This window comes from Peromyscus leucopus, chromosome 20, assembly GCF_004664715.2.
Source record: "Peromyscus leucopus breed LL Stock chromosome 20, UCI_PerLeu_2.1, whole genome shotgun sequence".
Classification (NCBI taxonomy): Eukaryota; Metazoa; Chordata; class Mammalia; order Rodentia; family Cricetidae; genus Peromyscus; species Peromyscus leucopus.
The window spans coordinates 60,773,535-60,800,897 of NC_051080.1; the positions used below are offsets into that span (position 1 = coordinate 60,773,535).

Here is a 27,363-nt window from a genome sequence, read left to right on the forward strand (position 1 = left end):
AAATAAGCAAAGATAGCCTGCTTCCTACTTTCTCAAACTTCTGCTTCTCTGGCAACTTACCTACCCCTGACATATGCTCAGACTCTTATCAAAATAGAGTCTCTTCACGAAGCCATTTGGACTTGCACTTTTATGTGTGTGTGTGTGTGTGTGTGTGTGTGTGTGTGTGTGTGTGTGTGTGTGTACATGCATGTGCAGTTCATGTGGGGGTATGTGTGTCATGCCTGTATGTCCAAGTGCATATGTAGGCCAGAGGACAACCTGTCACTCCTCAGGAACTGTCCACCATTTCTTTTTTTATATTTTGTTTATTTATTGAGGGAAGGGGAGGGCATGCTCACTCCACAGTGCTTGTTCAGAGGTTAGAGGATGACATCCAGGAGTCAGTTCTCTACTTCCAAGTGGGTTTCAGGGGTCAAATTCAGATTCACAGGCCTGAGGTCAGGCCCTGCTCCCCACTGAGCCATCTCACTGTCTTGTCAACTCTGTTTTGGTCATGGAGATCAGGGTGAGAAAGATCTCCTATTGGCCTGTAACTTGCCAAGTAGAATAGGCTGGCTGGCCAGGGATCAGCTTGGCCCTGCCTGTCTAGCCCTGAGATCACACATCACCATACCTAGCTTTTCTTAAGTGAGGCCTGGGGGTTGAAGTCAGGCACCTCTGGAGTGAAGTGCAAAAGCTTTATTGAGTGGGCTACCTCTCTAGCCCCACATTTTAATTTTTATTTTTATGGCCAAACATTCTTCCAAGTTTAAGTCGGCAGTATCTTTTACCTCTTCCCCAAACCTCCTGTTACCTCTCCCCATGGGGAGGATCAAAATGTACCAATGAAACCAGTGACCTCAGGGAAATGAGAACCCACTTTGAGCCCAACCAACAGTTCCTTCTTGGCCCCCATCCTTCTGGAATGCTTTGTGATACTGGATCATAGGATTAAGAAAGTAGCCAGCAAGCAGCCTTGGTGGTCTTCTGCCTAGAATGCCCACTCCAATGATTTGCAGAGAAGAGCTAAGTCATTCATCTGAAGCACCTTCATCCCTAAGTTTCACAATTGCCCTAGGAATTTTGATTTCTAAGTCACAGACTCCCACTTCAGAAATTATTCTCCCTATAAATTAAATGTGAGGATTTCCCTAGGCACAGTCTCAAATACAAAGTGAACTCCAGCCTGGAACCAATTATTTTAGCTTCTGTTGATGTTTCTGGGTGTCTCTAAACTCCTTTTTAATTTTGACCTTCTATTGAAATCCATTTATCTCCAAGATTTCTTCCTTCTGTGTCATGTTGTTCTCTGAAGCTATGCGAACTGTGTTCAGTGAGGATGGTTTCATCTACCAGTAGGAGACTCAGCTAATGAGACTGTGGTCTTGGAATTCAGTTTTCAGTTTTCATACTAACTTTGCTCAAGGAATTTAATCTCAGTCTCTGGTACTACATACACTCATGACTCTCCGTAAACAGTGCCTACCACCAGAACCAAGTTAGGCAGTTCACAACATCTGTTTCATAAGTGGGGACTATTCCAATTTTGCATTCATGATATGGTTTTTTGAGATAGGTATATTCTACCATTGGTTTCCTAACTTGCCAGCCCCTCGGTTTTGGTCCCAGCTATTCTTACCTGATGTATCCTTACCGTATTATCTGTATGAATTTAATACAAGGTTCATATTGCAAAACCAAGCCTATTAGCTCAGGCTGAAAACATTAACACCAAAAATTATCATTTTCAGGGTCCATGACAAAGGACCAATGAGTTGCAAAATTATGAGGACTTCTGTTCAAGTCCCCAGGACTCTTGAGAAGCTGTCCTCCATGGTAGTTTATGTTTGTAGTTGCTCTGGTGTGTGAGCGGATGCAAAGACAGTAGAATACCTGGAACCTCGTGGGCCAGAGAGCCTCACCTAGGCAACAGTGAACTAGAAAACAGAACCTGTCTCCAACAGTAGGAACACTGAGGTCTGACACTCAAGGCTGTCCACACTAGCACAGCGCCATACAATACCCACACTGATTCTCCTGAACAAAACACTAGCATTTTCAAATCCTCTCAGTGTTTCCGGAGGGAATATTTATCGACCACAGACTGTGTACAAAACTGTTTGGATGCCTCATCACCCGAAAGCCTACATAATCTTGTTAACAGGATATACAAAACAAAAAATTACTTCTATTTGGGGAAGAAAAGCTGTCATGAAATTGAAATACCACCAAAGCATTTTCTGTCCAGGCCTAGCTGTAATAATATCAGGGTATCTCTACTCTGGGATTACACAAGATATTTAGGGCCCTGTTCTCAATGAAATTATTTTATAAAATGTGTTAAGAAAGATCAAACACAATACCATTAATTGTGGAAAACAATAATGTTGATTTATTCAGCGACTCTCACAGCTTCCATGTTTAAGAAAACACCTTCAAATTAGTTGTTTAGATTTCTCTTTATGAGAAGAATTCTAGAACACATTTTCCAACTAACTGCAGTGTTCCAGTGCCAGAATCATTTCCCTTTATTTAACATAATAACATATTAAGAAACATACTGTTTATTGGGCCTTCTCTTTATGCCCTGGGAATCTGATAACTAATATGTAGTGTTTGCCCTTAAAAGCAGTTGTGTAGGCCAGGCATGTTGTTGCATGCTTTTCATTTCCACACTCAGAAAGCAGAGGCAGGTGGATCTCTACGAATCTGGAGCTGGTTGGTTTATGCAGTGAGTTCCAGGACAGCCAGGAACTACTTAAGGAGACCTTGTCTTAAAAAAAAAAAAAAAAAAAAAAAAAAGGTGTTGCAGAATATAAGAATATAAAAGTCAAAAAGCACTCACAGTTTTGTGAAATGCTGAGGTCGGCTTCTGAAAATACTATCAGAAAGAGAACATTTGGCTACTAACGAGCTAGGACAGGGAGCTTACATGGGGTAGTAACATTTGAGGTTCGCCTAAAATGGTAAATGAGACAAAATTCCAGGTAGAAAAGAGAACATATGCAAACCTCAGAGATTTAGAAGAAGAAAGAAAGAAATCAGTCCATACCATAAAATCTCTAGCAATTGTTAGCATTTTGGCATGACTGATGAGACGACGGAGGGGGGGGGGCAGGTAAGAGGAAGATACTGCTGGCAAAACTGAGGCTGTGGTTGGCTGACAAATAGGTCAGGCTTTGAGATGGTCAGACTTGTGTCTTAGACATCTTTCCTGAAACTGGTTTGTAAAACACAGAGATTAAAGTTAAAAGGCCAGGAGATCCATGTGTGTGTGTGTCGGGGGTGGGGGGTGTCTTACTATTACTATAGTTTAGATAAGATGTGGTGAGACCTAGAAATAAAAGCAAGGAAAAGAAGGCTACAAAAAATAAAGGAGAAAAAAAATGAGGCTTCGCCAGTCAACTGACTATGAACTTGGATGCTCTCTCAAGTGATACTAGACGAGGTTGAAGTATAAGATGTATCTGAGATGAGCACAAGGGGAGGCTAATGGAAAGAGGGGAGGGGGTGGGGGCAAGTGCAGTCATGCAGGGAACTCTGGAAGGTATTTCCAGTTATTTTCAACCAATGTCTTTGAATATAATATGACTAACATCTAAATGTTCTGGAATATAGCACTTTCTTTCCTTGGCCAGAAAATAGATTTTGATTGCAAAGAGACAGTTTGAAACAGACTGAGAAGGCCTAGCAGCCGATGTGCTTGCCTCTCTAGATGGGTTTTTATCCTGTACACCTGTACAAAAGACTTTTTTTCTCCGCCTGTGCCTATGGGTTAACAATCTCTAATCACAGGAAAAGAGCCTTTACCTTTCTGTAAGGGAATGTAAGCCAGTGCCCCTGCCAGAGTTCACTGTTCAGCATTCATGTTCCTTGACTCACAGCCCTGTAGGAAATATGAAATAAATGTAAAGACTTTGAACCAACTTTCTGAAAGGATTGACCTTGAGCTGTAAAGGGAAAGGTCAAGGGGAGGAGATTTGGTTTATGCTGCTGTATAAAAATGTGCCTGGTAGTAAGAACTGTAGACTTTACGTATCTGCTGGCATGGGACTAAATTAAAAGGACCTACAGTGATGAAGAGCAGGTATCGAGCCAGTGTACTCTGAATGACACACATGCAGAAGTCAGCAAATGCCATGCTATTGGCTTATAGTACAAACGGTGTGTAAGAATATTCTAGAAGAACTGGCAAGTGGAGAGAAGCAGTTTAGGAGCAGAGATGCTCTTTATGACTGCAAACGCTAATATTTTTCCCAGTTACACAGTTTGACCTGAATTCCTCATGAGCTTGTTTTATAGAAGAGGGTTGGTTCCTTTCATAGCAACCCTACCTGGCATTCTTAACTTGTGTATGAGGACGTTCAGAAGGAAGACAGTCAAAAGAAAGGAAGGAGGTAGTGGCCTGCACAGTTCTTGCCAGGACATTGGCATACAGGCATTTTTAATCTACATGATAGGGAGTCACCTACACACATGGAAAGGGCATTTCAGAAACCAAGGGGATTGATAAATACAAATGCAAAGAGGCCAGAACTTCGCTTCTCTTCCACACTATTTGCTTTCTATTTTAGGGTTTGCATTAGCTATTTAGAAAACTGACAAAGAAGTCTGAGTCAGATGAGATGAAGGCATAATTTTGTAGCACTGACAAATGGAAGTCAAATGCAAAGCAGAAAGTCAAAATTATTTTTGCAATTAACAGACTGGGTTCATAGACAAAGTCTACATATGCCTTTTCTACTGTTGCTTCCCAGAATTCATTCTTTCCTAATTCAAACAAAACAAATCTTGCTTGTTTGAACCTTGAGATTAGTGTGGTCTATAGCCTGTAGCCTGTACCTGGCTTAATCAAGAAGCAATCTGGATGTAGATCAGTATAGTTAGCGAGCAAGATGGCAGATGCTCAGAGGCTAGCCTGGTCAAAAGTACTGTTTCAGTGCTAATAGGGTGTCTGGGCAAATGGGGAAAAAGAAGAGTGAAAATTGATGCTGGTGAGGTATGTTTGCAAGAGATGACTGCTTTTACATTACCTTCTCCTCCAGCATCCAAAGATCTTATAGTAGGTGGTGCTCATTGCTACAGTCACCAGAAAATTGGGGAGGACGTGCTTCTACTTGGTAGTCTCCTTACCTGTTTTTGACATCCACCACATACCAGGAAATAGGCTGGACTTCAGACAGCCATGCATCCCTGGGATGTGAAGTTACACTTCTAGCACTTTCTTTCCAGCCATTCATTGCTCACTGATTGGTTTCTGTTCCTTTGTAGCAGAACACAACTGAACACCTTATATAGAAAGTACCCCCCTGGGTTCCCAGTGTTCAGAAACATTTAAGGAAATGTCACCATTTCTGACTTCACAGCCCAGTGAGTGATAGGCATGCGAATCTATGATTTCAATCTAGGTGTTGTAAATGGTCAAAAGGATACATGCATCAGTAACCACAGGAACACCGAGGATGGATTCCAGCCAGAGAATTCTGAAAGATGTGCTACCATAGGTCAGCTATACAGCACTTTGTTGTATGCTAGTCAGATGTATGGACAAGTGCACCTAGTTCTTTGTGTGTAGAGGATGAGATGATGGGTTAGAATGCAGAGAAAAGGGATTGGGAAAGAAGCATTTCCAGAAAAAAAAGGAAGTTTGAGGTGGGTAGGACCCAGAATCTCTAGTATGGCTACCCCCAGGCACAGCTACATTGTAAATGAACTGCATTTTATGGTCTGTCTTGTCAAGGTGTCTACCAGCCAAAGACTGTATCTCTCTCTCTCTCTCTCTCTCTCTCTCTCTCTCTCTCTCTCTCTCTCTCTCTCTCTCTCTCTTTTGTTTGTTTTTTGGAGACAGGGTTTCTCTGTGTAGCTTTGCACCTTTTCCTGGAACTCACTTGGTAGCCCAGGCTGGCCTCGAACTCACAGAGATCCACCTGGCTCTGCCTCCCAAGTGCTGGGATTAAAGGCATGGGCCACCACTGCCCGGCAAGATTGTATCTCTTAACATAAGTATGTTTCCAATTTAAAAAAAAAAAACCTTTTAGAATATAAATTGTATGTAACATGGAGTTAATTATAGATTCTTTCTTATGTAGGTGTTAAATTCTGGGTATGTTAAACTTCTTTTATAACTATAATTTGAACAGGTACCCAGTAAATAAGCACCCCCAAAACAGAAGCATTTAACAAGTAGGTGAGGGGTTCAGAAGTTCTGGATGAAACTTCACTATGTTACCATTTGGCCAGTTCTCCATGACTTGAGGCAGTCATTTGGAAAGCTGATAGAAATCTAAATCTAGAATGAACACTACACACTTTAAAGAGGTAGAAAAGCAGCTGGAAGTTTCTCCGATCTTGCCCAGCCCTGACTTCCCACAACCATTTATAAAATAATCATTCAGAGGCTTATATTAATTACCAACTGTATGGCCTATGCAGGCTTTTTGCTACCTAGCTCCTTTATCTTAAATTAACCCATTTCTATTAATCTATGTATCGCCACATGTTCCGTGGCGTTACCTGCGTTCGTTACATGTTGTTCCTTGGATGTGGTTTGGCATCTCCTCTTACTCTCCTTTCTTCTCTCACTATCTCTCCTGGATTTTCCCACCTGGCTCCATCCTGCCCTGCCATAGGCCAATGCAGCTTAATTTATCAGCCAATCAGAGCAACACATGTTCACAGCATACAGAAAGACATCCCGCAGCACTTCCCTTTTTCTGTCTAATAAAAAAGGAAGGTTTTAAGTTTAACATAGTAAAATTACATATAATAGAACAGTTGTCAAGCAAGAATTTGTTATATCTAGTCTATATTTGGCAAAATTAGGAAATATTCTATCATCTATCCTATTTTTGTGAGTCTAAAGTTTTATATCTAATTTATCTTTTATCATGACTAAGGAAATTTATAATTATAACTATCTAGTCTTCAACTCCATCAAAGACCCCAGAAGGATATAATATTACCTGAGTAAACAGGAAGTGCATTGCAAGCAACTCCCATAATTCTAGAAATGATAGAGACAGCTGGCTGCCTGGACAGTCACCCAAAGTTTTTCTGCAACGTTGCTTGGGTGGGACTGGAGAAACTTCCAGCTACAGAAAAAAGCATATGCTCTGGAACCCAGTGCCAAGTCCAAATCCCACGTCTAACATTTGTTAACTGTGTGACTTTGGCAAAGTTACTGAGAGTTCTGCCCCTCAACTAACTTCCCTGTAAAAGGGGGCTCATAATATCTCTCAGGCTCTGTGAGCATCAAGTTGATAAAAATAAAATTCTTAGAAAAGACTTGGCCATAAAAACACAATAAATCTTAGCTAATATTTCTGTTATTGTATTGCCTTTGACTTTATATTCAAACTCTGTAAGTCACGCTTGGAGACTGTTATTTCTCCACCCCCAAGCTTGTTGGTTCAGTCTTCCTGCAGAAGAGAGATGGCATGGCCAGTTGTATTGATAACAGGACAACACAGAAAATTCTAAATAATTAAGTAGTTTTCTCTGAGGGGTATTAGGTCCGATAATTTGTCTCTTAAGATTGATGTCCTCCTCTGATAAAGTGGAGAGGGGCTTGGTCCTGCCTCAACTGACTGTACCAGCTTAGCTTACTGCCCATGGGAGAACTTACCCTGTTGGAGGAGGGGAGGAGGGAAGGAGGAGTGGGGGACAGAGGCGGGAGTGGGGAAAGAGCAAGAGGAGGGATGAGAGGGGGATCTGTGGTTGGTATGTACAATGAATAAAAAAAAATTAAAAGAAAAATGATTGGTGTCCTCTTCTCTATTCTCCTTCCCAACATTAGTGAAAGTCAGTTGTCATAGAAATTAGCCCCTTTACTTAAGACAATAGTATGTATGCAAAAAAATGGAGCTATCAAGTTGGTTGGAAAGTTATTAGTTAAAATGTCAGAGAATGTGCTAAAAAAAATAAACAGCTCATCAGGAAATCAGTGTCTTCTGAAAAGAAAAGAGATATCTGTTAAAATGACTTCTTTGGGAACATAGGAGAACCATCCAAATAGGAGACGGGTTGAGATGTCTGTAATCCACACAGCCAGAATCACAAATGTTGTGTCCTTGCCAGGACCATGTTTTCTTGTGGGGCTGTGTGTTTTTACCAGCTGACGGTTTCTAGGGAAAACATGCTTCAACTTCAACTGTGAGGCTTCAGGGTGCTGTGAGCTGTAGTTGAATATCCACCCCCTTGGTTTTCTTACGGGAGGAGGGCTCTAGTTGAGCCGTGCCCTTCTAGTTTACATAGGCCAAATGTAATAGACAAACATTTTCAACCACCAAAATATCTGTTGTTTTAGAAATGAGTAGCGTATTAATTTCTTTTCCCATGGCAGTGATAATAAAATACCTCACTAATGCAACTTAAAGGAGGGAGAATTTACTTTGGCACACAGGTTGAGAGGGTACAGCTCATCATGTCAAGGAAAGCATAGTGGAATTCACAGCCGTGGACAAGTATAACTGAGGCTCCTCAGATCTCTTCTAACAGGATAGTAGAAAGAGAGCTCAAGTCAGAAAGGGGACTAGGCTATGACCCTCAAAGCATGACCTGTAGTGACCCACTTCTTCCAGCTTGGCTCCACCTCTTAAAGATTCCACAGCCACCCAAGACAGCCTGCAGAACATGCACATTCAGAGCATCACAAGTAACGAATTAATAACTTCACCTCAGAAACGTAATTGAGCACCTGTGCCAGGTACCTATAAAGTTGGGCCAAGAAGATGAGGACAGCCAGCTACAAGGAAGCTGATGAATGCTTCTAGAAGGTTTTCTGCTTTATGTTACCTGGGTATGGAGAAGCCTTTTGTTAGAGTTTGAGGCTTGAAATCTGTGAGCCCTGATGTAGTTCCTTACAGGAATTTTAAGTGAAAGCACATTTTACACATAATTATCACGCTTTTCAGAACACCAGGGAGCTCCAGTGGACAGAGGTAGACATGAGGTCAGAATGTGGACTCAGATCCAAGATGAGAACGTGGGTGCACCGTGGCATTTTTAATACCTTTCTTTGCAGTATGCACACTTGTTGTTGCCAGGATGCTTTATCAGTTCGTCTCCCTCAGATTTTAACCATTTCAGTGGTCCGCTGTTCATTCCTAAAAGCATGAATGACTCTCACCACTAAACAGGGGCACTAGTGATTATCACTTATTTGAGAAACGTTCCAAGTTTACCGAAGCCCAGAATTGGAATCCAGTATTCCCAGCGCAGGCAGTCTCACCTGAAGCCCTTTTATTATGTTGAAGCCAGGTTAAGACACCTAGAAGGAAAGGTAACTTTCATCGAAAGGAAATGGTGAAGAAGGGAAGAGATACTTGAGTCAAAGCGAGAGTGAACTCTACAGCAGCAAGCTATTCTTTTTGTATATGTGAGAATGGAGGGGGGGGTGTCGAACCCAGGGCTTTGTAGGTGCCAGTGATACTCTTGAAGTGGGGAAAATGGCTATCTAACATGAGTTTAATTGTACCATCCGCTCATTCACTTAAATGGGAGCTGAATTGCACTCATCCACTGTCATTCAAAGCTAGCCCATCAGGAGAACAAACACATGATGCCTAGGGTTGGTGTGTGGGTGGAGTTAATTGAGAAAGAAAGAACCAGCACTTATTCCCTCCTTTCCCTCCCGTTGCCATGCTGCCCACACACCACAGATGAGGCCAATCAGATCACTTCTTCTCTAAGTACCGAGTTGCCTTTTCCAAGCTCCAGGTGCGGGAAAGGCTATAATTTTGAGTTTGATAGAGCGGTTAACCCGTACTCTTTCTTGTTCATTTTAGCTGCCCTGCCTAAGCCTGACTTCAAATCTGCCTTGCTGCCCACCTTTGGGGATCCCTCCTGTTACATTGCTGTTCCTCTCTCCCACCCCACGGAACTCACTGTGCTCAGCTCTTTTTATAGTACTTGCCACAATCTGTTCCCGAATCAGATTTAATGGTGTGTATTTCTTCCTTAGTGAGAGCTCTGAAAGCTGGGACCTCACCTGTTTGCTTTTCTTCTTGAATGTTCTTGCTCGGTGTCTAGCAGTAGGTTCAGGGCCCATCTTTCTGAATTCAAGTTTATTAAATCCATTTTTATACCAAAGGATTATTTAGAGATGTGAACTTACCACAATGCCTGAGTAATATGACTGTGCTTGTCTGTTCAATTTGCCTGATCTAATGAATGATGGCCAAGTGTTCTTTATTTTTCATTACCCTTGCACAGAGTTGCTCAGTAAATGATGCTTGAATTAATTGATTAGTAATGATTTACAATTCATAAGCAGTATTTAAGGTAATATAAGTTATTTGCAGGTAGAGAATAAGAAAAGGCTACTAGAAAGAAGACCCAAGCAAGCAAGAAAAGGTTGATGTATTAGAGACATTCTTATTGCCTTCAAATATGCATTAAATGATATAAGAGAGGAGATAATTTGAGGAACAAATTTATTCTAACTCTCATGATCACTGATAAAGCAGCAGTTTTAAATTAACATGCATTAATATTCATTACTTAAATTTATTGTATAAAACATTGGGGGTTGTTAATTTTTTATTTGAAACCAATAGGAATTGAGATATAATGCCACAACTATTAAGTTTATTAAGTGGATATTGAACTATCATTACACAAGCAGTAATGTATTATGCTTATAGAATGTTTTTTCTAAGTACATCAAAATATATGGCTGAGCCCTTTGTCTTAAAACTTGAATGTTTTTTTTAAATCTTTTGTGATTTGTTCAATTTGGATATTACCTAAGTATATATGAAACCACATGCCGATGCCTGTTGGCCTTTCAGGTTTGGAGCTCAATCAGGTCTCATATAAGCACTACTCTGTTTGTTCACTAAACAAATACTGAGAACATCCTGTGTTGGGCGGGGGAGGTGGGAGGGGGTGCTCCTACCTGCCCGAGGCATCTTTGAGGCAAGGATGTGAACAAAGTTTTTGTGTTGCCAAATCTAGCTTAGTCTCTAACTGATAGGAAAGAATTACCGTGGAATTAACAAATGACTTGGCTGCAGAAATATAAGTAGTATACCGCCAAGAAGGTGGGTTAGTGAAGACAGAGAGCAAAGCCAAGGTATTCAGTTCCCCTGTATGTCCAATACGTAACAAATCCCTCCTGGAGAGGGTGTCGGGAGAGGGTAGCTGAGAGTGGGTAGAACTTGGCAGAGATTTTTTTTTTAAGTTCAAGATTAGATATGAGTTAATGACTCAAGCATACTCCAGTGACGTCCTGGGCCAGCAATGCCAGCCACTCAGACGTGAAAGAGCTTTGTTTTTGAGCTGTGGATTTTTTTTTTCCATAATACAAAAAATGTGAAGGACTTGGTGGCATAAGGAGAGGATAAAACGGACTGGTCAGGTCACAAAAGGCGACTACTGTGTCTTGTGAAGGCCATGCCACTTTCCTTGCTTTCATGGTAAGACGGAGAAAACTGATTAGCTTTGCCCCTGTTTCTCCTCCTGTGCTTGCTTTCTCATGCCATCCTAATTCCCTGTGCCAGAAATCAGGGGATTGCCCTTACTCCCCTTACCTGTCATGTCCTATGTGATCAAGTACAGTCATCATCTACTTATGAATTTCTATCTAACCCGTTACCGCCTCTCTGTTTCCCTTACCGTCATGATGCTATGCTGTAGCCTTGAATCCTGCATCCTTGCCTCTCCAGTCCATTCTCACATTCTAGCCAGAAAAACTTCTAAGTGTGGATCTTGAAGTTGCTACTTTCTGTTCAAGTTGAGCATGGCCACCATTGCGGTTGCATGAACTGAATCTCCTTGACTGTCCTCAAGACCCTCCAACCTGTTACCACTCAGCTCAGGTGCTTACTTACATCCTGCTGATCTGTGTTCTTTGCCTGTGCTAGGTGCTATCCTGTCTCCTACCTGATCACTACAGAGTCATCTCCTGCTTAGATTTTTTTTTTCTAAATCATCCCAGCCCAGTCCTGAGGCCTATGACTTCTGGGATAAGTTTCCTGACTGTTCAGATCTGTATCTGGAGCATTTACTTTGTGGGAATATAGAACCCAGTTTGTCCCCCAGCTCTGGCATTGGTTCAGCAGTATTTTCATTGCTTGCTTAGCTGTCCATCTCCTATAATAGACTGGGTTTCGTGATGACAGAGGCCAGTGCAGCTTGATTCTATTCATAGCACCTAGCACAGTGCGTGGATAGTTATCGACTATGACATGAATCTAAGGTACAAATTTGATTTCCAGAGCATGGTACATCGTAAATACTGGTGCCTCGATATTGCTTACTCTCTTGAACCACGGTTGCAGCTATGATTGTATGGGTAGGAACTGATAACTAAAGTACAAGTAGACTGTGGTGAAGACAGAACAATGTGCACTGTACGTGGGAAATTAGAGTGTTACAGCTGTTCTTCTCTCAGAAACTCACTAGCAGCAGAAAGAGAGGAAATGAAGACCAAGCAGTGTGTATGATGTTGACTGGAATAAAAACCCATCAACAGGGTGGTAGTTAAAGAGGCAGCAGGATTACTGGAGGGTATATGTTAATGGCTGGAGGATACTGCAAGTATGAGTAAATGTCTGGAGAACATGGCAGATATGTGTGTATGGGTGAAGAATACTGCAGGTGTGTGAAGATGGCTAGAGGATGCTGCAGGTGTATGAGGATGGCTGGAGGATGCTGCAGGTGTATGAGGATGGCTGGAGGATGCTGCAGGTGTATGAGGATGGCTGGAGGATGCTGCAGGTGTATAAGGATGGCTGGAGGATACTGCAGGTGTATAAGGATGGCTGGAGGATACTGCAGGTGTGTGAAGATGGCTGGAGGATGCTGCAGGTGTGTGAAGATGGCTGGAGGATGCTGCAGGTGTGTGAGGATGGCTGGAGGATCCTGCAGGTGTATGAGGATGGCTGGAGGATCCTGCAGGTGTGTGAGGATGGCTGGAGGATGCTGCAGGTGTGTGAGGATGGCTAGAGGATGCTGCAGGTGTATGAGGATGGCTGGAGGATGCTGCAGGTGTGTGAGGATGGCTGGAGGATACTTCAGGTGTATGAGGATGGCTGGAGGATGCTGCAGGTGTGTGAGGATGGCTGGAGGATACTGCAGGTGTATAAGGATGGCTGGAGGATACTGCAGGTGTGTGAAGATGGCTGGAGGATGCTGCAGGTGTGTGAAGATGGCTGGAGGATACTGCAGGTGTATGAGGATGGCTGGAGGATGCTGCAGGTGTATGAGGATGGCTGGAGGATACTGCAGGTGTGTGAGGATGACTGGAGGATACTGCAGGTGTATGAGGATGGCTGGAGGATACTGCAGGTGTGTGAGGATGACTGGAGGATACTGCAGGTGTATGAGGATGGCTGGAGGATACTGCAGGTGTATGAGGATGACTGGAGGATGCTGCAGGTGTATGAGGATGGCTGGAGGATGCTGCAGGTGTATGAGGATGGCTGGAGGATGCTGCAGGTGTGTGAGGATGGCTTGAGGATGCTGCAGGTGTATGAGGATGACTGGAGGATGCTGCAGGTGTATGAGGATGGCTGGAGGATGCTGCAGGTGTATGAGGATGGCTGGAGGATGCTGCAGGTGTATGAGGATGGCTGGAGGATGCTGCAGGTGTATGAGGATGGCTGGAGGATGCTGCAGGTATGTGAGAATGGCTGAGAAATCCTGCAGCTGGATGTATGTGGCTGGAGAATGCTGCATGTGTGTGAAGATAGCTGAGGAACCCTGCAGGTGTGTGCAGATGCCTGGAAACCCTGTATTGTGTGCAGATGGCTTTGGAACCCTGCAGGTGTGTACATATGGCTGAGGAACCCTGCAGGTGTGTGCAGATGACTAGATAAGACTTGGATGAGGAAGACAATCCAACATGAAAATCCAGGCACAGAGTTGACCCTAGCTCTCGGTAGAGCTGGTCTTGAGCGGGAAGAACACATCTTGTGTAGTGATATGGAAACAATGATAAATGGGGTAGCAGGGATGAGTACAGGGGCCTAGGGCGAGAAGTGGGAGAGCAAGTTGATGCAAATGTGTTTAACTCAGTGACACGAAAGTGCTCTAAAGCAAAGCTACTACCCTGTGTTGTTATTGTTTTTCTTTCAGGTGCTTGGGGGACTTGTCTGGATTTTGGTGGCTTCCTCCAATGTTCCTCTACCTCTGCTCCAAGGATGGGTCATGTTTGTGTCTGTGACAGCTTTCTTCTTCTCCCTTCTCTTCCTGGGCTTGTTCCTCTCTGGTATGGTGACTCAGATTGATGCCAACTGGAACTTCCTGGTAAGAGATTTTTATTGTAAGTCTATTGCAAGAAAATGTAAGAAACTTGCAAATATCACATTGTGTTCAGAAATGCCCAAGTCTCTGTTCTTTTTGTTGCTACAAAAAAAGAGAAAATAGGGCAGCGTGAGGAGCTCACTGTGGTGCCCAGGTGTGGTTTTGGAGGACGAAGGGACCTCAGTTTCCACATTGGTAGATCTGAAAAATCACACTGTTACTTTTGTGATTTAGATAATTTTTATTCAAAAAGGATTTCATATCATGCAACAAATGAGTTGCATTATAATTTAACAATAGAACAGATGCCTTTGGAACTGACTCACTTGTGCCTAAAAATTTCCATTCATTTCTACTTCTGATGTTTAAATGGGTTTAGTCATACATTAGTAATAGGGGCATTGATTACATGCCATACCCTCAAACCTGGAGTACTATCATCTATAGATTCTCAAGTTATATATGTTTGAATATATGTAAGTAGATATATTTAATTAAATATGCAGATTTAATTTCCATATTACCTACATGCATTGTACTGTACAGTTTAAGTCATTTGCAGGTTACATAGAACACATAAAACAATGTAAATGCTGTGCTCATAGTTTGTTTTTTTTTTTAAAAAAAAAAAGACTTATTCATTTATTTTATGTGTGAATGTCTTTCCTGCATTGTGTGTCTGTGTACTACTGTGTGCATTCCTGGTGTTCCTAGAGGTCAGAAGATGGTTGAGAACCATGATGTATGTGCTGGGAATTGAACCCAGGTCCTCTGCCAGAGCAACAAATGCTCTTAACCACTGAGCCATCTCTCCAGCCTCTGCACATAGTTTTTATACTGTATTGTTTAGAAAATGAAGACAAGAGAAGAACATATGTACATGTTTAGTACAGACACATTTTCTCCTGAATATTTTCAATGCATGGTTGATTGAATTCACACACAGGGACTGACAGACACAGAGGGCAGACTTGGGAATGACAGACACAGGAGAGTGGACTAGGAAATGTACAGACGTAGATGAGGGAGGACTGTCTAAGTTTTTCAGAAAACAAGTATAGCTCCATATTGTTTTCCTAATGTTTTGAAAAAGAATATTTTATAATCAGTTCTTCTCCAAAATGAATTAAAACAGTGAGTCTTGAAGGTAAATTGACAACACAGTATTAAACTCGATGTTTACAATAAGGTACCATTCACTGCGATTGACTGACCATATTTTCCCATGTGTTGTATGGAGAATCACTTCAAAGCCAGTGGTTGTCCTACATTATCTGGGACAAATTAGAAAAGACCAGTGGGGATGATTCCAATCCATGGTGGACTGGGCTTTATCGACATTCATAGGGAACCCCCTTCAGGTTCTGAATTATACTTGGGTGTTTTGAAACTTAAGTAAGACCGTCATTTGATCTTTATATATTCCTTTTGAGTAAATAGCAACTTTAGGATAAATGTTAAATGGAAATGTTTTATTCACAAAGCATAAGGAGAGCTATTATTACAAATGTTTACAGCGGCAATAATAAGTGCCTGACCAGATGCCGTTAAAGAATAATGGGGACAATGAGTTTCATCATGCCTAGCTTTGTGTCTGGGTTATAATCACCAAGCAACCATCTTTTTAATTCCTTCAAGACACTGAAGCTTGTAATTCAGAACTTTGATGTTCTGCTTCTAGGAAGTTGCAGAGATAGTGTCTTCCTGCATTTTCCCTAATTTCAATATTTGTTACTCTATCTTGTGATAAAGATTCAAGGTCCCCAACTAGAATATTCATCTCCTTTTCCTGAATGCCTGGCTTTCTCATTAGAAAGTCTGCCAAGGAATTGGTTGATCTCCAAAGTTACCAAGGGAAAGCAGGTCTTTAAATATCAGACTCAAAGATGTTATGAGGTGAGTTTGTCCCACTCTGCCCACACTGGTACTTCATGATTCTTAATAGTCACAGCCCATGTTGCTGGCTCTTCCGAAGAGCTGTATCACACACCACCAAACCCTTCTGCTAGGACTCCTGATCTCCCAATTGATTGCCTAACAACTGAAGTGTTCAATCCTGCAGCATCCAGTATTCTTTCTAATTGATTGGTATATGTAACTTTTAAATGCTTAAATACTTTTTGGATGTCATTCCTGGTCTTGTGAGACAGATTCTATACTGTATCCCACCCTCCCCCAACCCCTGCTTGTATTAAATCATGTTTTTGGTACTAAAATGGCCTTATTGGTTTTCCCAACTTTGCATCCCCCCCCCCGACTTGTAGCATTATGTGTGATGATCAAACAATAAGCCATAAGTGTTCTCGTTCTTTTCATTGTACCACTATATCAAAGTGACTGTTGGAAGGCAGAGCCTGGGGGTACAAATCCATAACTCAGGACTCTGTAGCATGGGGCAGGAAGGAGTCAAGTCCAAGGCCACTTTGGGCTAACAAGGTAAGACTCTGTCTCAAAAAAAAAAAAAAAAAAAAAAAAAGGAGACCTTTAATGATTTGTCCCTTAGATCATCTGGGAAGATCATCCTGTGTTGTTTGTCCATTTGTCAGTTAAGGAAAAGAAATACGCACAGGCTAAGTATGTACTTAGAAACAAAAGTATCCCAAATTTGTAGATTTTTTAAAATTTGAAATATTTGCACAAACTTTAATACTCAAAATATTTCAACATTTGGAACATTTCAGATGTCATAGTTTCAAGTTAATATTGTCTACCATGGAATAGCTGTACACAGCATGTGATATTGTGGTTGCCATGGCACGGGCTCATTATATGGTGGGCAGACCTCCCAAGAGCCAGCTCCTTCCTGCCATCTTAGAGTTTAGAAAATGCTCTTTAGGCTTAGAATAAATTTCCTTTCCTTGTTTTGTAAGGCTTTCTTCACTGGATCCATGTTCTGATCATATATCTAGCTTGACGTGGGTTGTAAGGCTCACTGGGCACACCCAGGCCAGGATAGTTTTTGAGTCACGCACATCATGAAGTTATCCTCAGATTGGTACAAGTTCTAGTTGTTGCACTCTGGAATTGTTAGACATTAATTTCTAAAAGAAAAAAAAAGACTAATTTTTCCCCTGTGAATAATTTAATGCTATCCCTGTGCTCCGATTGAGAGAAATAGGAGTACATTTTAGAAATAATATACTCTCTACAAGTATTTGTTGTAGAATACTAATGTTGACAGTTTTTTTTTCATTTTTTCCATATTCATTGTATGTGCATGTAGTATGCATGTGTGGACACGTGTGGGTACACATGCATATATGTGCCTATGCCTGTGAACCCAAGATTGATGTCAGGAATCATCCTCAATAACTCTTCCATGTTATTCTTTGAGTCAGGGTCTCATTCAAACCAGGGCTCACTGATTGAAGGGCAGGTCTTGGTGCCAGCTTGCTCTAAGAATCCCTAGACATCTACCTTCTCGATCTGGGATTATGGGTGGGGCCACCACACCCACCTGGCATTTAAGTAGGATCTTGGGAATCCAAACAATGGTTCTCTTGCTTACCCAGCAAGCTCTTTAAACTCCTAAGACATTTCCCCAGCACTTTTTCTATTTTTTATTAATTGTGATCAAATTCACATTCATAGTGCAAGATATGTTTGGAATTTTTTCACAGGCTTCCTACTTGGGGTATAATTGATATAATGAAAATGTTGAATGCAATACTGTTTCTCCATTATAATCTGAAGAAAGGCGAGAACCTTTTTGAATTTGTGTGGTGCTGGAGATTGCCCCTCAGGCCTTCTGCATGCTAAGCAAGCTTTCCATCCCTAAGCTATATCTCCAGCCCTTTTTCACTTTTCATCCTGAGGTGGGGCCTTGCTTGCTCAGGCTAGCATTGAACTCACTTTTACCTCTGCCTCCCAAGTCGTTAGGATCATAGGGCTGTACCACCTGCCCCGATAGGGAGTCGATTTTGATTTTGAAATAGCTGTAGGGGTGTGGCTTTCTCCTTTCCCTGTATGTGAGAATAACACCACTTTGGTATAACTTTAAGGAAAAAATTCTATATTTGTGCCCCTTGCTTTTTACAGTAAATATGCTAAGGAAGGATACTGCTTAGAAGAAATAGATTTTTAAATCTCATACAATTAAATAAGTCTGCCTTTACTTCCCACGAGTCTAGTGGGCATACATTTAATCAGATTCCTACTATGAGCATTACTTAATAATTTAAATGTCCTGAGCTATATTCTGTGCCACTTTGACCTGGATTGTTTTTCCTCCTTTGAGACAGTCTCGCTACGTATATATAGAGCAGACTGTAGCCCAAATTGGTGATCCTCCTTGCTCAACCTCTGGGTGCTGGTTAGAGTGTGCACTACCAGTACTAAAGCTCAAGCTTTAGAGGCTGTCTTCCCTTCTCTGTGCTGCCATATAACCAGGGTTATAACCACATATATATATAAAACCATATATATATAACCAAGTATATAACCAGGGCTTCCCATCAATGGTACAACAGTTTTCTTTTCTTTCCTCTCTTCCTTTCTTCCTTTCTTTCTTTCTTCCTTTCTCCCTTTTTCCTTCCTCCCTTCCTCCCTCCCTCCCTTCCTTCTTTCCTTTCTTCCTTCTTTCCTTTCTTCCTCCCTTTCTTCCTTTTGTTCTCCTTCCTCCCTCCCTCCATCCATCCATCCCCTGACTCTCTCTCGCTTTCCTTCCTTCCTTCCTTTCATCCTCCTTCCTCCCTTCCTCCCTTTCTTCCTTCCTTCCTATTCAGTGAATATTCAGTCATGAGCAAAAGAGTGGAGCACTGGTTCAAGATTAGAATTTTGAAAATGGTCATGTGGGCTGAAAAAAAATTCCAAGCAGTGTTTGAGGTTGGAGTTGTCTGATAAAAATGAGGAGAGGCAGAACTCTGGGGTATGTCAGTGCTGGCAGGATGTGTTAGGAGAAAGAGCATGTGAGAGGACTCAGGACAGGACTGGACCTACCTTGATGAAGCACTGTCAAGGATGGTGGTTTAAAAGGTAGTCACCAACCAAGGCAGCAGAATTACATGGACTCCTGTCAGAAAGAGTCTCAGCCGACCCTCCCCAGACTGCTGACTCCAAAGCTGGGGCATGGAGCTTGTTTGTCTCAGATGGTTCTGCTGCATTCCAGTAACTGAGAACCTCCAGTGCAGGGCAAGTGTTCCAAACCATGAGTGAGTCTGCAGAAGACATTTCGTGTGGCTCCCATGTATAACTGGAATTGGAATAACACAACCAGGGTGGCCAGTGTCAACATGTAGCTCTCTAGTGGTCAGGATGCACAGGCCTGAGAGAGGCTTTCAAAACGTTTCTGCAGTAGACAGGGCAGCAAAATAATCATCGTGTAGTTAATAACTTAGCTAAAACTACATAATGGTCAAGAAGTGGAAACATTTAAAAAACAAGTAATCTCAAATAACAGGCTCTAAGGAGGATCTAGAAAAGGAGATTGTGTTGTTGTTGGTTGGTTGGTTGGTTTTGTTTTTTTGCTGATTTTTTGGTTTTGTTTGTTTTGTTTTGTTTTTTGTGTTTTTCATTGTGGTTGTGTGTGTGTGTGTGTGTGTGTGTGTGTGTGTTTTATGAGGAGGAAAGAAGACAGACCTGTGTTAGATAATGCAGAAGGAAGTAAACTAAATAAGCCAAGTCTCATATGTGTTGTGGCATTGGCCAAGTCCATGAGAAGCTCCACAGCGCAGCCTGCCTATTGAGATCCTGTATTGGGCACAGTGACTAGGCTCAGTCCAAATGTACTACGACTCCCTGAGATCCACCCAAGAAGAATGTTTCTCTGGCTCAGACACATAAACATGTCCCAAGTCTATTGAAACCCAAAAAACAAAGTCCTCTAAGAACCAAAGTCCAGTCACAGGAACTGAGGGCATGGGGACATGCAAAAGACAAGCATTCATTTCCAGTGGTTGCAAGTCCTATCACTCAACTTTATCCTTGCCTGTCTGTGTGAAACGTGCCAGTGGGTATGTATAGCTATGTATGCATGTTTATGTCTTTGCACATGTCTGTAGGGCCTTGGGTGTTTGGGAGACAGAATCTCTCACTGGGATCTGGAACTCATCTCGACTAGCTGTCCATCAAACTCCAGGGATCTACTGTCTGTCTCCAGCTCCCCAGTGCTGAGATTAAAATAGCATGCCACCATTCCAGGCTTTTTAACATGAGAGTCAGGATTAGAATTCAGGTTCTCGGGTTTGTATGGCAAGGACTTTATTGACTGAGCTGTCTCCCCAGCCCCCTAGTTTGGCCTTTTAAGATAGAACGAAACATTTCTGAGACTATTTAGTAAATTAAATGAGTGACTAATAATCAATCTCAATAGACTTTCTCAATTTTTACAGCTATTAATAATTAATAACCAAATCAGGTACATTTAATTCATGAATGCACTGGCATTCCAGTTTGGATATTGATCTTTGTCAGTGAGCATTTATTGAGTAACCACATGACCCCATGTATTTGAGCATTGGTTATGGCTTAGAGATGTGGTCAGTAAGTCTGTGGCTCAATCAGCAATGACAGGTGTTTCACAGAAAGCATTTTTACATTGTACCTTATGTGTCTCACCCTGGTTAAATTTGATGGAGAAGAACAGTGTTGGCATAAGAAGAGCAATTCTATGAACAACACTGTTGAATGGACATTTACAGAGGCAGTACAACACTCCCTTTTGTAATTTTGTTAGTAATACTATTTGAGAGGGGAAAAGTAGACTTTGAAGAGATCTCTCAAACACTATTGGTGGGAATATAAATTAGTACCATTACTGTGGAATATGGTATGAAATCTCCTCTAAAACTTAACAATAGAAATACCATACAAGCCATGAATCTTACTTATATGTATACCCAAAGGTAATAAGATCAGTGTGTCAGAGAGCTTTCTGAGCCCACATGTCCTTTGCAAAATTATTTATTACTAGCCATCATATGGAACCAGCTCAGGTCTTCATTGGTCTGTTATGGGTAGAATGTAGTTTGGCTTTTTAGAAATGCTGTTTGGCTTTTTAGAAATGAAGAAAATCCTTTATTTATGGTCAGAAGTATTTAGAGTCAGATAGTTGAACATGGAGGTTTTGTTATATGAATGAGCTGGACACCACAATATAATGACATACACAATATAATTTCACTAATAGGTGTAGGTGAAAAAGATGAACTCGCAGAAGTGGAGAGCAAAGTGGTGGTTATAAGGGTTGTTGGAGAGAGAGGGTTGGAAAGGCATTTGCCAAAGAGTGTATCCCAGCAAGAAAGTGTACCTCCAAAGGCTCTGTAGTATAGACTCTAGTTAAAGGCAATGTGTACTGGAAAATTGATGAGTAGCTTTTGATTGTTCTCACCATTAAAAAGGTAAGTATGTGAAATACCTTTGTTAAGTAGTTCAACTTAGCTATTTCATAATGTATGCATATTTAAAAACATATACACAATAAATAGATAATTTCTAATTGTCAGTTAAGATTATTCATAATTTTAGCTTTTTTAATGAAACAAAGTTGACTTTGGAAGCAGAGAAGCATGGTTCTGATCCTCCTCCTGAAAGTTAACCTTTGTGTGAAAAGAAAGACAAAATTTTGTTTGTAAAGCAGATAATAAATGATAACAGATAACTGTAAGGTTGAGAAGTTATGCAGACTAAGTCACTGCGATGTGGCAGCTGTAAATATAAAATAACATGTGGATGATATATTAATTCAAGTGAAGCTGGATTATCAAAGGTTATGCTTCACATTACTCCCAATAATGCACAAAATAACCTAAACAATTACTGTTTTTCAGAACTATATATTCTTTGTTTTTAATGAAATGTAAGGTTGTATGCCATTGAATTCTATCACTAAGTCTATGTTGCAGAATATAGGATAATATATATAGTTGTAATAGAAAATACTCAAAATAAAATATGTATTAATTATATGAAATTCTTAAAAGGGTATAACTTAAATATAATTTTACGTGAACTTTAAAGATGGCATTTACCTTAGTTTTAAACTTAAAGACCTTTTATCTTATTTTAATTAATATTGATATCTCTGTATATTAATCTAAAGTGATACAGTATTTTATTGTAAAACCCAATATATAAGAAAGTTTGCTATTGTACCAAATAAAATAGATCAGCCAATACTTTTTTAAATTTATTTATTTTATGTGCATTGGTGTTTTTTGCCATGGGTGTCGGGTCCCCTGAAACCGGCATTACAGAAAGCTGTGAGCTGCCATGCGGGTGCTGGGAATTGAACCCTGGTCCTCTGGAAGAACAGTCAGTGCTCTTAACCTCTGAGCCACCTCTCCAGCCCCAGCTGATATTTTTTGTTCTTTGAGAGTTTGCAGCTTCTCATACAGCATGTTTTGGTCATAGTCACCCAAGCACCCACTCTGTAGCTCCTTTTATTTTTGGTTTTTTGAGACAGGGTTTCTCTATGTAGCTTTGGAGGGCTCCTTTTTTAAAACAAGCTTCAAGATCAGTTTGTGCTCCACAAATGCTTTTGAACATGTGGTCTTCCTTTGGCGCATGCTCAACTTATCCCTCCCTCTCCCAGCAGCTAACAGTTGGCGTCCCTTCACACTTAGGGGTGGGTTCATTTAGATTCTAATGGCCTTGTTTTGCTAAAGCAATCAAAATCAATATAGTTAAGACAATTGGATTATATGTTCTGAGCTTTCCTACCTGAAACTTCATTTGAAATAAAGAACAGGAAAACATCTTACAATTCTTACCTACAAATGCCTTTTTTTTTTTTTTTGCCTCTTTCAGGATTTTGTCTACCACTTTGTAGTGTTCGTCTTCTACTTTGGAGCCTTCTTACTAGAAGCCGCAGCCACCTCCCTGCATGACCTGCAATGCAACACCACCATGATTGTGGAGCCACTCCTGGACGATAACCAGTACAACATCAACGTGGCCGCCACAGTAAGTGCTCCCTGAGGAAAGCACTGTCCTTCCATGGCCAAGCATCCGGGAGAATCCTCCTCGGGCAGCAGTACTCTTTTAATAGTAGCCTTTAGAATTAAACACGTAAGCCAGGCAGTGTTGATACACGCCTTCCATCCCAGCACTCAGGAGGCAGAGGCAGGTGGAGCTCTGTGAGTTCGAGGCCAGTTTGGTCTACAGAGCTAGTTACAGGACAACCAGAGCTACACAGAGAAACCCTGCCTCGAAAAACAAACAAACAAAAAAAATTAAACATGTAATAGCTATTTATCTGTCCAGTGATCCTATGAGCGAAGTACTGTCATGCCCTGCATTGTTTGGTGTGACTCAACTGCAACCCAAAGATGTTGACATTATCTGAGATGAGATAATGAAGCCACAGTACTTGACTTGGTAAGAATTCACTGTAGTCTTCTCTCTGAATTTTCAGACCCGGTGAGGGAGGTCTGTTTCTAGCCTTGCTCTTTTCTCCTTTGTACCCATTTTTAATTGGGTTTATTGGTTGCACATTTACCTTGGGCCTGCCATGTAGAAGGGAGTTTTTTTTTTTGGGGGGGGGGCACTGACATGAATAAGTTCAGTTCTTATTTTGGGGGGCAGTGCCAGTGAATGGGAAGGCAAATTCCACTAGCCATTATAACAGATGGGATACAGGAGAAAGCCTTCCATGGGGACTTTAAACCATTTTTCCTCTTTCATTCATACACTGTAGTGAACTCGACATTTTGTATTGAATAATGAAAAAAAATACTGGTTATTTTTTTCTTTTCATGGAAAATTTTTAGAACTATCATGAAATTGCTTTCTGAAATGAAATGTCTTGATTGATATTTAAATAGTTCCTATAGTGCATTAGTGAACCTAGTGTCTTTTCCTCTTTAGCCCTTGCCCCCTAAAGGGCCCAACTTTTAGAGTTCTCTGGAGGGTTCTTTTCTGGACATGCCTCTTCTGGAGACCTGTCTCTTTCTCCCTCTGCCAGAGTGAAGCCACCTCCATGTGTGGACCAATGCTTCCAGTCTTTTGTGACATTCCATTTTATCCACCCACTCTGGTCCAGTCAGGACTCTAGCTCCTGAGTTTTCAGCAGCTAACCTTGATCTGTTGTTCATACGTGACACTGGGTTAAAACTCGGGCTTTTCTTTGTCACTCAGTATAGTTGAGAATGAGGGACTCTTCTTCTCACTGATAATTGCTTCTCCCAAAGCAATTATTCTCACTCAGAGGACATTGTCTACATTAGAAATACATTAGAGAAACCAGCAGCATGGGAAGGGTTAATTAACTGTGACAAATTTCTGTGGCGGGATCTGCCCCCCTTTCTCAGGCGGCAGTTTTCTGGTTAAGAGTCTCTACCCGAGATAGTGATATTTTATCATTCTGAAATGGGTTGTCTTGTAATCTCCTTTCCATCACAAGCCTCTAAGTGTCACGTGAGAACAAGGTGGACTATTTGCTTATCCACACTAAGTGCAGTGCTGTATGCACAGTTGGGGTTAACGAAGCCCTCGGTGACAGCGAGGAAGCAGCTCAGAGCTGGGCTTGGGCTTCTGTGTGAGGACTGGCTCCCACATGAGAAAGAGCCAGACTTCTGATTCATTCCTGTGGGTTTTGTATACTGAGTTGGACAACTCACAGAAATGATTGAATGTGTCTCCGGGGTTTGCTGGTGACTGTCTTCTTAGCTGTGAAACTGTTGGATGATTAGATAACTCAGACTAAATTTCTTAATACTGTCAGTGCCTGGAGTTTCAACAATACTTATCAAGTGAACCTGATATGTGAGCAAATGATGTAAGGCTGACGGTAGATTTGAAAATTAAGAGCTATAGGGTACAAAAGGAAGCTCAGTTCTGTGATGGGGATAAAACAAAATCATCAACACATAGATCAGTGTGAAATATTCTTTTGTATTGGAGCATCTTCAAGTCAGTTGGTGAGTGTTCATTCAGTGGTCTCTTTGGGATGCATTTTCTAAAAGTCCATGTTGTGAATCTGATAGCAATTTTTTTCTTTCCTTTTCTTAGGTTTTTGCCTTTATGACGACAGCTTGTTATGGTTGCAGTTTGGGTCTGGCTTTGCGAAGATGGCGACCATAACACTCCTTGGAAACTGACAGTTGTGTGCTAGTTTCATTTGTCTGCTTTGTATGTCTGATCACTTGGGTACCATTTGTCCCAATATAACATTCCAAGCATCATTTGCTTTGTACAGAAAGAACCTAAGTGAAAGCTGTGGTTCATTATGTTGGTAAGGTTTTAATTTTATTCTGACATTAGAGAAGTATCCTTTCATTTTCATCTTTCTTTTCTTTTTTAAAGACATTTCCCCTGCATATTCTTAAAATATACAGACACTGTTCACAAAACAATAGTATTGTTTCTTAAGTCACCCGAACCTTAATAATAGTAAATAACTAAAACAATATATCCCAAGCAAGCTTCTCATTGAATTCTATCTTTAATGTAAAACAGAGAATGATACATATTTTTTTTACAAAGGGTCAGATAGTACATATGTAGGGCATATGGTTTCTGTGGCAATTGTTCTATCCTGTAGTAACAAAAAAGCAGCTATAAATGACATGTAAATAAACAAGTATGTATGTATGTATCCTAATAAAGCTTTATTTACAAAAAGGGAGCAAGACTGGATTTGGTCCACAGACCACAGTTCTATCAACTACTGCCGTATATTGAACTAATCATGAAAGTTTATCAACCTCATTAGACAAGCCACATAATATATTTTGCTTTGTTATGCAATAATCACATTGCCTTTTGTTAACAGTCAAATTCTTACCCTTGGAAGGGCATATAGCTTCTCAAGCAAACCCCAACAGAGCCTTGGGTGTAGAGAAAAATAAGGTATGAAATAAACTCCAAACTAATGATTTCCTAAGAGCTCAGCAAGATCTCACATGAGAGTGCTTAAGACAAGATCCCCAGAGGCAATTAATCACTACTGGAACTGGTATCTTGCGCTGATGTCTTACTTTGGTTTATTTATGCCATAGAATGTGGATGTTTGCCCTGTGCATGAATATATAAATATTTATGTATGTAAAGCTTTTCCAAATAGCTCTCTGAAGAGTTGAATTTTTACTTCTGATTGTTTTTGCGTTATTTTCTGAGTTAAATTTGAGTAGAATGTTAACTATAACATAAAGCTATAGATTCTTACATGCTTTGATAATAGCCCAGATATCTATGTTGTATTTCCACTGATGTCAGACAAACAAAGTCAGTTTAACACAAAAGCTAGCTCTGGCTTAATAGTACAGAAAACAATCCTAATCTACCTGTTGACATCATGGGCTTGACATCGTACCACAAGTGGCTTGAATAGAGAATGAATTAGAGCCAGACCACAGTTCCCACCATACTCTCATACAAACTACTTGCCTGTTGCTTTAATGGGGCTGCCTCTGGATAAGGAGGCTTGAGGATTGTTTCTAGATGACCCATCACCTAAGAGTGCCATACAGTTGGAGTATTGGTTTCCATGGAACATAGAATAAAACGTGAATGAACAGCATAACCAATGCTCAATAACATCACCAGTGGCCAAGTGCTGTTTATCTAATACTCCCCTAGAAGAAGAGGATATTGGGGACTCGCTTTGTGATACAGCTAAAGAAGAGACATGTTTCTGTATGCAGCATGAAGGAATCAGTCTCACAACCTTACAAGTCTTACCTCTTCTATAATGCCCTGCTTCCTTCATTTTTTCCAGCTCCAGAGCAGACACCAAAAACCTGTATTATGAATTATATATTACAAAGTCATAAATGTGCCATAAAGATACATTGTACATTGTACCTGGAATCACTAAAACGTAGTACACTAGAATTTAGTTGAGATTTTTTTCCCCCAAGGTGTAACAGGCCATGCTTGGTGTGGTATTAACTTAAATGAATTCATTCGGATGTATCAGTACTTTTGTAAATGGATTGCTTCTAGATTAGTAAAACCCAATCCCAAAGCTCACTAACTGTGAACACTTAGATCTATAGATGGATTGCATTTTAGATTTGTGAGCTGAGTGACAAGCACTTGAACAAAGACAATGGCGTTGAAGAATCTCTTTACATATCTTAGCTGTAAAAAACGAGAAAGTGTTTGTTGGTCTTTAACATCTGATAAATTTATTTTATAAGTGTTATGACTCTAATAAAGTATTCATTTGATAATCTTTTGGGTCACTTTTTCTCT

The 27,363-nt window shown here is 40.9% G+C and overlaps 1 protein-coding gene across 1 annotated transcript in view; it reads left to right on the forward strand.

Annotated features, from left to right (window-relative positions):
• Mal2 (mal, T cell differentiation protein 2) overlaps positions 1-27,341 on the forward strand; it is a 29,727-nt gene extending 2,386 nt beyond the window's left edge. The window contains exons 2-4 of the mRNA XM_028871924.2: positions 14,062-14,232; positions 22,975-23,130; positions 25,177-27,341. Coding sequence (XP_028727757.1) covers positions 14,062-14,232; positions 22,975-23,130; positions 25,177-25,248 — 399 coding nt within the window. The 3' untranslated portion in view covers positions 25,249-27,341. The remainder of the gene's footprint in view (positions 1-14,061; positions 14,233-22,974; positions 23,131-25,176) is intronic.
• Positions 27,342-27,363: the final 22 nt, after the last annotated feature.